Source organism: Miscanthus floridulus, chromosome 16 (genome assembly GCF_019320115.1).
Source record: "Miscanthus floridulus cultivar M001 chromosome 16, ASM1932011v1, whole genome shotgun sequence".
NCBI lineage: Eukaryota > Viridiplantae > Streptophyta > Magnoliopsida > Poales > Poaceae > Miscanthus > Miscanthus floridulus.
The window spans coordinates 5,843,951-5,854,086 of NC_089595.1; the positions used below are offsets into that span (position 1 = coordinate 5,843,951).

Here is a 10,136-nt window from a genome sequence, read left to right on the forward strand (position 1 = left end):
GGCGAAGGGATACGGGTGAATCTGGACCGTTGGATTTAAAATCAACAATTCAAATAAGATGGGACGGGGAGAGGCTACTGGCATGGTCGGCGACGAGCCTGGCGGCGGTGGCGCCATGGCCAGCACGGCGGCGTAATCGGATCTAGGCCTACAGTCCACGCATTCACGAGCCGAAGACACCGAAGGATAGAGGAAAGCAAGGTGAACTCACCAAGGTAGCTACAACTGCCAGAAGGAGGGGCACTTCATAAAGAATTGTCCTGAACGCGAGAAAGTGAGGCATCTTGCAAGGGACTAGCCCAAAGGATGGTCAAGTAAAGGTTTAGTTTGCACCTATGTAGTAGGCCCAAGCATTAGCAGGACAATGCAACTATGAAAGAGCACTCAGAGCGTGTATCGTGCATCTCTTGGACAACCCTAAGTTATGATTCCAATATGTGGGGTAGTACCTGTCACATCCAGTTTCAAGGCTAAACCAAATGCATACCATATGTATGCCAGGATCAATTTTCATACATATAGCTCGACATCTTGAGTAAATAGCAGAAACAGGCATCACGAATAAAGTCTTTACATTACCACCTTTGGTCCGCAAAAGTGATAAATAACATCACTGTGACATAATTAAACAGAGTATCATAACTGTATTAATGTAGCAACATAGCAACGGAAGTCCATAAACACACAGGCAGATCGACCGGTGAACAGTGTGCCTAGCAATCTCCAAAGTCTTCAGGGAAATCAGCAACACCTCCCTCTGAGCAGCATTTAGTTTTGTACACAACATGGAGTTGGAAATAGCAAATGTGAGCATATGTCGTGCTCTGCAAATGTTGGTAATAAATGCAATGTAAGGCAATAACAAGAAAGGCTGACATAAAGATAAACAACAGAATTGCACCTATTCTAATCATATTTTAAGTAGTTGAATTAAATAAATGAGACACATCCGACAACAAGTGCTCAGGCTAACCACCTGTAGCAAAGAACATTACCAGTGGGCTAACCACCCGCAACGCCCAAAGCACAGATAACCACTGTGACAACCATCCCAACCATCCAATTCTAATCATGTGAGGGTCCAGGCCGCTCGTAACCATGAGCATAGTTGATATATCAGTTTTACGCTCTTTACCCATGGGTCACGTTCCCCGTTAATGCCCGTGGCGACCAACCACTTCACACAAAACAAGGTGTGCAGCACAGTTTTGCTACGAAGCCTTTACATAGCCTGTTCGGTTGGCTGGTTCATTTCTTTGCTGGTTCGTGAAGAAGTACTGCTGGCTGATTTGTGTGAGAGAAAAATACTGTTCCGGCTAGAAATTTACGATCGTTTACGTTCGTTTCACCCCAGCCGAACAGGCTGACAAGGAGTCTCTCAACACACACTAGACCCTACGGTACTACCCAGCGGCCGATGATGATCGCTAAGGCTACCCACCTCTCCCATACACCGCCCTGGCACTTCCCTCTAGGCCGACTAACCATCTCATCTAGCAGTGTTGAGAGCCTACCAATTATTCAGCTAAGCCATACCCATGTTCTGGTCCCATGGTTGCACTGTTGTCCTTGGTGGTCGCTCCACGAACTGGTCCTTACTAGGGACACTGGAGCAAGATCAGGGAAATAACACACCACCATGAACACATCACTGGTAGCACTCTGAACCGAACCAACAATCCACTTGCTCAAGGCCCTATATTCCATGTTGCTAAAAATTAACATGTTAAACCATTAACCCACGTGAGATCGAATAGTCATTTGTATGATATACCAGTCCCAAACCATCCCAAGAACACGCTAGCATGGTATCTATGACGACAAGGACGATATGGAAAATACTAGGTAAAAGCTAACAATAGGTTGCAAATTAATTAAGCATGCATAAATGATAGAAAGAATAGGTACAAAATACTTCAAGGAACACTTGCCTTCCTCTTGATATTGCTGCTGCTCAAAGGTGTTGAACTCTTGATCCTGGAGGTTCACGTACTGCGAGTCGTCTACACGCATCAATCATCACACGAGCAACATTACATGCAAGCAAGATATATACTAACATCAGTACACCAAACATCAACAAAGCACAGTGAAACATGCATAAACAGATAGTACACATCGAGTCGGTCATTTTGATATAAAATTCGTCAAATTTGGATTTAGAATGAACAAGTTATGCCTCTTTTAAGTTTACAGGGACTTAATTGCAGTGAAATAAAGATAACAGGGGCTATTTCGTAAGTTATCATAGAAACAGAAATAAATCAAGTTAATTTTTGTAAAACCGAGGGTTCTATATGCAAATTAACATTATCCAGTTAATAAAACTATTAAAACAATTCTAAATTGATTTACTGCACAAGCATGACGTCATATTTTTTTTAAAAATATTTTATAAAATCAATCAATTAATAAAATAAATCGAAAAAAGCTAGATGGATCCAGGCCCTTGATCTAAGCATCAACTGCCATGGTTCATGCAGGGCTTAAACCCGCCAACGGCTTGGCCGGTGGCCGGCGCACGGTGGTGCCATGGCCGGGCTTGGCCGGCTGGGGCTCCCGGCGGCGGAGCTCGCCGACGAGCAGTGGAAACGGGGGCGCACGATGCGGCGGACCCACCTTGGGCCTCACCTCACACAGACAAACGGCAGCGAGAGCAAGCGATGGCAAGGCGGCAACGACGGGGTTCGGCAGTTGCCCGAGCTCGCAAAGGCGAACGGTGGACGGCGTGGAATGGTCCAACGGTGTCGATGCAGCTCCACGGACGGCATCCCGGGGCTCCTTCTCGACGGCGGGCGAGCACGGCGCGGATCGGCGTTGGGGCTTGGAGCTCGGCGAATGGCGGCGGCGGCGCTAGGGTTCGCGAAGGAGCGGCGCTGCGCATGCTTTGGGTCGGCGGAAAGGAGGGCACGATGCCGGGGCTCTCCACAAGCCCCAAGATATGCCGTTGTTAAATATTTTTGAAAACTTTCATTAATTGAATCTTATAAAAATCTTGCTATTGAGAAGTTCGAGGATCATAACTTCCAAATGACTTTCCGACATCATTATGAAAAAGGCGTAAGTGAATATGTACAATTACCTTGTCCCGCTGGACTGTATCTGACATCGAAATACAGCTTTCTGTCTCATTCAGCTGGTCAATGATTTCCCTTATTTCAGGTCTCATCTTTCTATTTTTCTCTGCACATTTCAATCCTATCTCAACGCATTTCTCCACTTGTTTGCAATATGCTTCTAGTAAGGAATCTTTGTATTTTTGACATAACATTGCTCTCCATTTCTTTTGAGCCTGCGAAATTGGAATTTAGAGGTGGACTGATATTGTGCAAACGTATATCATAGCCTAGTTTTTTTTTGTTAGAAGATATTAATTGCCCATGACATAAAGCATTTCTTACTTGATCAATAAATTCTGGGTGAGGCGTGTCATCAATTTCCAGATAGCATTTAGGCCCTGTCACCAACTCCAGTACTACGACACCCATGCTGAATATGTCGAACTTTTCTGAGACGTGGTTTCTGTCCACAAACTCTGGTGGACGGTATCCCCTGGACGGCATCAAATACAACAATTTATTTTAAGCTCTTTTTTGTTTGTTAGTCCCTCCGTATCCAAATATTTGTCACCATTGACTTTTGGTCACGAGTTTGACCGCTCATCTTATTCAAAAAAATTTATAAGTTTCATTTATCTTATGTATGGATAATTTCATCATCTAAAATATTTTAAGCATAGCTTATATTTTGTATGTTTGCACAAAAATTTTAAATAAGACGAGCGATTAAACTCGTGACAAAAAGTCAACGGCGGCAAATACTACTAAAGCAAGCATTCCTACCAAACACTGGACTTACCGTGTTCCGTAGGAGCTGTCTGTGGTTCTGGTTAATCTTTCATGGAAGACCTTGGACAAACCGAAATCTGCAAGTTTTGCCCCCACCACCTCATCTAGCAATATGTTGCCAGGTTTTATGTCCAAATGGTAAAATGCTTCTCCCAGTTCCAGATGAATGTATTTTATTGCCTCAAAAATCCCCTTAATGATTTTGTAACATGTATGCCAGTCAAGATTATAGAAACCATCTGTTAGATGTAAACAAATAGATTATCAATCAAATGAAAATATGCAAAACTACTTCTCTTCAATTGCATACTAGCATTGTCGCTTTGGATCAGGTCTTAGTACCTGATAGATAATCTTTAAGGCTCCCCTTGGGTAAATACTCCAAGCAGAGAACTCTGTATATCTTGAAAACTTCAACTAAACGTCCCTGGTGCAATTCATTTAACTTTTTTTCCTCATAGCAATAGCCAACAATCTTGACAATATGTGGATGATGAACCCTTGTAAGGTTGTCAAACTCGGTTTTGAAATTAAAATCATCACGTGCTGGACTTGAATCATGAAATTTCTTCACAGCAACCTTATCCCCATTAGGCATTGTTCCCTATTTAAGGTAAGGAGTAATTTCCACATAACTGTACTAAATATTTCACAGAACTTTTAGCGACACTAGTAATGATCTTACCAGATAAACCGCACCATATGAGCCCGAGCCAATTTGGTTCTCCTTCGAGAAACCACCAGTTATGGATTCTAATAGTTCATATGTGAGTACTTGTGGTGGCTCCATGGTTATGTATTCCGTTATTTGTTATATAGTTGCTATTGTCCTGCGTTCCCTAGAGTACTTCTTTGTCACCACCTGGTTCCCTAGAGTAGTTCTTTTGTCACCACCTGCTCAGCGAGGCTGCTGCAACTATACATAGCCAAAGAAGAAGAACAGTTACCAACTTAACATAACTCATGCTAGAGTAGCAAGACGATGGGGCCGGGTGGAGGCTCTAGTTTATGTCAGCAGCAAAACGGGTTCAGCACGTGAGTATATGATTAATCAGGTGTGAAGATTAAGTATGGAACCTTAACAAGGTGTTTGGTTTGAGGTATTAACCGATCCTTCATGAGATGTCCATCATCATGGCATGGTAGGGTTCTATTAATGTTTTCACCAATGTCACTAGGAATTTCTTCGTCCCAAGAATGATGTTCCCATTCCAGGAACACTGGAACATTTTCGTTCCTGCCTTATCTTAAGGCTTTCCATAATCTATCCCATTCCTTTGACCCCGGCAACACGAGACCTTGGTGGCCACAGGGACAACACTCAGCCTGTTCGCTTGGTCGTATTTGGCTTATAAGCCATGACTTATCAGTCAACAAACAGTATTTTTCTCTCATATCAAATCAATCAACAGTACTTTCAATCATGACCTTTAAGCTAAATTGGTCCAAACAAACTGGCCGACTATCCCTAGCCTTTTGTACTAACCACGTGCCTATGAGCGAGCAAAAAAAATTCGGTAGGAGCAATCATATGCTTTACATAGAGGGTGTTTAGTTGGGTGAATTTTGGATTTTGGGTTACTGTAGCACTTTTATTTTTATTTGGTAATTAGTGTCCAATCATGGTTTAATTAGGCTCAAAACGTTCGTCTCGTAATTTCCAACCGAACTGTGTAATTAGTTTTTTTTTCCTACATTTAATGCTCCATGTACGTATCGCAAGATTCGTTATAATAGGTACTGTAGCACCTTTTTTTTTAGAATTTGACCTGCCAACTAAACACACGCACAGTTCGTCATCGAACCACACCTCTGTGAGTGCAGGCCAGATAACAGGTCCTACTACTGAACCTACTCTTAGGCGACACCTCAAACGGCTTTGAGATTTAGGGTTCAGAGCTGAGTAGGATAAGACATAGAACCTAGGGTCAAATCTGCACGTATTTGTATCATCCGGTGTTTCCATTTGGTCCATGTAGTAATAAATCTATACCTATTAATAAAGTGGCAAAATTTCCAGCCATCTTTTTTGGTCCATCCATTTTTTTCGTCCATCTCCGCCCTAGCTACCGGTAGTCGAGAGTTTCTTCTGTCTTGACTTATATGACCCTACATAGTTATGATAAATAGATCTCTCCGAGCCTGAATAGGAATATGAATCCTAATTGAAATAGAAAATAAATTAGAAAAAAATCTTATTTTACTTTCTATGTAGCAAAGCGTCTTTTTCAACTGGGCTTTTTACTTCATATAAATAGATCTTATGAGGATGTTCGGCTGGTACACTTTCAGCTTCAACTTATTTTCTCCACATAACACTATTCAACCATCGAAGCCATCCGAAATTCACCGTGCTCTGCAGCCCACCGTATTGCATTGATGCCCGCAAATTCAAAAAAACGAACGGTACGCTGCAACCTGTCAAGTACTCCGCCTCCGGCATGCCTTGTCGCGGCCCTGTTGCATCTTGCTTCGCCTCGGCCATTGGCCATGCTGGACGCATGTATTTGGCAAGGGGACTTGCTGGATGCATGTACTTCTCGTTTCCAACAGTGCCTGAATTTTCTTCGTCAGACAAAATAGAACGCCGCACATGGAGAGCAGAATCCGACAGCAGGGGGCCTCGCTGGCAGGGAAATCTGTGCGCACGGTAGAGTGCGCCTGCTATGGGGTCGCGGGCATGTTTAGGCCCCGTTTAGTTTCCAAAAAATTTTGCATAGTACCCATCACATCAAATCTTACGGCACATGCATGGAGTACTAAATGTAGACGAAAAAAAACTAATTGCACAGTTAGATGAGAAATCACGAGACGAAACTTTTGAACCTAATTAGTCCATAATTAGATACTAATTACCAAATAAAAACGAAAGTGCTACAGTACCCAAAACCCAAAAATTTTTGGATCTAAACACACCCTTAGTTCACTCCAAAATGTCAAAATTTTTAAGATTTCTAGTCACATCGAATCTTTAGACGCATGTATAAAGTATTAAATATAAATAAAAAATAAAACTAATTACATAGTTTAGACGAAATCTACGAAACGAATCTTTTAAGCCTAATTAGACTATGATTGGACAGTAATTACCAAATAACAATAAAAATACTACAGTGTCGTTTTGCCAAAATTTTCGGTAACTAAACTGGGCCTAAACTGGGCCTAAAGAACTAAAGAACTAGGAGAGGGAGGTGCGGCGCAAGGCCACCGGAGATCGCACGCGCTGTGGAGCCTGCCGATGGCGAGTACAAGGGGTCGCCGCGCAGCCAGCGTGTCGAGTGGGAGTCGCGGGAGAGGATAGGGATCCAAATGAGTGGCTCTTTTTTTTTGCAAGCACAGTAAAATTCCTCTTAAAAGTTAAAATTAAAGTTGTTCTATATTTAAGTTTAAATACTTTTACTTTTGTGGTTTGCAACCGGACAAAAAAGTTGTAATGGTGGTATTTTAAATTGACACAGGCTTAATAGAACATTATTATATTATTGCCAACATTAACTTATATTATAGATGTAGGTCATTATAAAATAAATTATAGACTTAAAATTTATAAAAAAAATGATAAATCATAAATAGATATGTATTATTTTTGTCATTGTTTTTCATTGACATCTGGTAGGTTTTTCTCCTGTTGCAACGCACGGGCAAATTTGCTAGTATAGCTAAATTGCAAAAACTTTGATAAAGTTTATCCAAATTGAAACCTAAAAGATCAAATTTAGTTGAAATCCTCACAAACTTACCTCAAGTTCAGTTGAAGAACACTTCTTAGTAAGTTTTTGGGAAACTTGTCAAAGTAAGTTTTCAAAAAATCTTTTTTACACAAATTTCATGTGAAAAAAAGGAAAAGTGACTAAAACAGAGGAGTGGTGGGTCCAGCCTAAAACCCACTGGGTGGAGTAGACTTTAATACGACAATATATACTAATGGGATAAAAATTTTCATGGACAGCAAGAGAAACAAAATCCCATATATTAGATCATCAACACAACTGCTGCCAGATAATAACCAAATCAAGAAATTAACAAATAATAATATGCCCTTCAGAAATAACCAATTCCAACTTCCAAGATTAGAGAGTTCACAGGCTTACAGTGAGCACCGAACAGCATGGAAGCACTTTTCAGATGAACAAAAGATCAGCAAGCAGCTAATGCAACAAGCCAAATAAGATCTGCACGTAGTCACCTTGTGCAGCCCTCACTGGCTCATGGCCCCTCACCTCCGTTTGCCCATCATCAGGAGCTCGCCCCTGCCCTCTCCTCATGGCCTCACCTGTGCTACCCTTCACCTCAAGGACCTGCCGCCAGTTCCCCATCCCTAGCAGCCCTCTGTGGCGTTCACTCTGTTGCGGGTGTCTCATATCCACCTCAGAATGGAAGGGGGCTAAGGACTACGCTACGTTCCCACTGCACAATCTACACTAGCTAGTAGATTGTTGGGCTATAAGAGTACAAGTTCCTATAAACATGAGAATTTAGATGGCTCTATGTAAGGTCCTATCAGCATCAAAACATCCAGGCACACATCACACTCGTTGAAGACGCATGCTGCTGTCGACAAACACTAAGAATCTACAGCACTTGCAAGCTAGCAAGGGTCGGATTGGATAATGTGACCATATATATGTAGTTCCACCAACAAGCTACTGGCTAGATCCAAACCTCTAAAGCAGTAGAACGTAACAGAGGCCTGGTTTAGTTCCACCCCAAAATCCAAAAAGTTGCTACAGTACCTGTCACATCGAATGTTTGCGGCCCGTGCATGGAGCATTAAATATAGACGAAAAGAAAAACTAATTGCACAGTTTGGTGGGAAATTGCGAGACGAACGTTTTAAGCCTAATTAGTCAATATTTGGACACTATTTGCCAAATAAAAACGAAGGTGCTACAGTAGTCCCAAAATCCAAATTTCACGAACTAAACAAGGCCAGAAGGGAGAAGAAGGTTGTTACATGCCTGGAGCGAAGGAGGGAGTCGCCGATCGATCTGCTTGTGGTGAGAGTAGGATGCGGCAGGTTGTGGCTCCGCGCTCTGTTGCCCCTCTATGTAGACGGCGGGTTCACCCTGGACTACCTACTATGTTTGCGGCTCGCTGCAATGCTCGCTCGGCTCCTGACTGTAGCATTTATAATTCCTCGTCGACGCGGCTCCGGACTGTAGCATTTATAATTCCTCGTCGACGCCACATTCTGAGGCCCTGTTTAGTTCCTATCAAAATTCAAGTTTTTTCACTCTCTCTCCATCACATCAATTTTTGGATGCCTGCATGAAATATTAAATGTAAATAAAAAAAATAACTAATTACATAGTTTAGTTGAAAATCACGAGATAAATCTTTTGAGCCTAGTTAGTCCACGATTAGATAATATTTGTCAAATAAGACGAAAGTGGTACTATTCATCAGCTTGAAAAAACTTTCGATCTAAACGAGGCCTGAGTTGTGAACTGTCGTCCGGACATGCGCCGCGCCTGCGCGGCCGCGGCCAGCTGCTGCTGTCGATTTCATTGCGGTACGGCGCCTCCTTTCTTGTCACGCTTTGCTGACGGGATCTTGCGGGAGATGTGAGAACCAGCCCACGATGCGCAGTGCGCTGCTGGCCTAGTCTCAGAGACGGGAGCCCGGTAAACACTGCACTACGCGCTGCACTGCACTCACTTGTGTCGGGGAGGAGGACCCACCGCCCCACGCGATGTGACCTTTTAGAAAAAAAAACTGTGGCTCATCACTGCTTGCAAGCAAAATTGCAATTTCGTCCTTGTTTAGTTCGCGAAAAGTGCGGAATTTGGCTACTGTAGCACTTTCGTTTTTATTTGACAATTAGTGTTCAATCATGGACTAATTAGGCTCAAAACGTTCGTCTCGCAATTTCCAACCAAACTGTGCAATTAGTTTTTATTTTCGTCTACATTTAATGCTCCATGCACATACCGCAAGATTCGATGTGACAAATACTATAGCACTTTTTGGAAAAACTTTTCGCGAACTAAACAAGGGCATCCTTGTGCACTCAGCGAGCCAACGGGGTACGAGGGCAGGCATCAGTGTGGAAACACCACTTGTGCCATTGCATGGGGTACCTGAATTCAAGCTTACCGTACAGGAGGTGGGGCTCCGCGCCGAACGATAACCCACAGCACGCTCCGCTCCGTCACGTCAGGTAGCGCTCAGCCTCGCGGCGCGGCGCCAAACGGCTGAAAGCCAGCCAGGCCTTGTTTAGATTCCATCAAAATTCTAAGTTTTTTCACTCTCTCTCCATCACATCAATTTTTAGACGCTTGCATGGAG

General features: G+C 42.8%; 1 protein-coding gene across 2 annotated transcripts; it reads right to left on the reverse strand.

Annotated features, from left to right (window-relative positions):
* Positions 1 to 471: 471 nt before the first annotated feature.
* On the reverse strand, positions 472 to 8,956 carry LOC136513864 (probable leucine-rich repeat receptor-like protein kinase At5g49770). 2 transcript variants are annotated; one of them, XM_066507844.1, is made up of 8 exons: positions 8,807 to 8,956; positions 4,534 to 4,764; positions 4,191 to 4,452; positions 3,859 to 4,087; positions 3,402 to 3,552; positions 3,083 to 3,292; positions 1,932 to 2,003; positions 472 to 757 (listed from the first exon to the last, which is right to left on the reverse strand). In XM_066507844.1, exons 2-7 carry the CDS (start codon positions 4,636 to 4,638, stop codon positions 1,986 to 1,988), a joined length of 975 nt encoding a protein of 324 aa, XP_066363941.1. In that variant the 5' UTR covers positions 4,639 to 4,764; positions 8,807 to 8,956; the 3' UTR covers positions 472 to 757; positions 1,932 to 1,985. The 2 variants fall into 2 exon arrangements, with proteins under 2 accessions (XP_066363941.1, XP_066363940.1); XM_066507843.1 differs by having other exon boundaries at positions 472 to 824.
* Between the last annotated feature and the right edge of the window lie 1,180 nt (positions 8,957 to 10,136).

What these genes read in the sequence shown, in the direction of transcription:
- LOC136513864 (XM_066507844.1), bottom strand. Translation starts at nt 4,638, where the DNA reads ATGGAGCCACCACAAGTACTCACATATGAACTATTAGAATCCATAACT. An exon ending in CATATGGTGCGGTTTATCTG is followed by an intron (nt 4,453 to 4,533) that starts GTAAGATCATTA and finishes TACCTTAAATAG; the next exon opens with GGAACAATGCCTAATGGGGA. An exon ending in GACAGCTCCTACGGAACACG is followed by an intron (nt 3,553 to 3,858) that starts GTAAGTCCAGTG and finishes GATGCCGTCCAG; the next exon opens with GGGATACCGTCCACCAGAGT.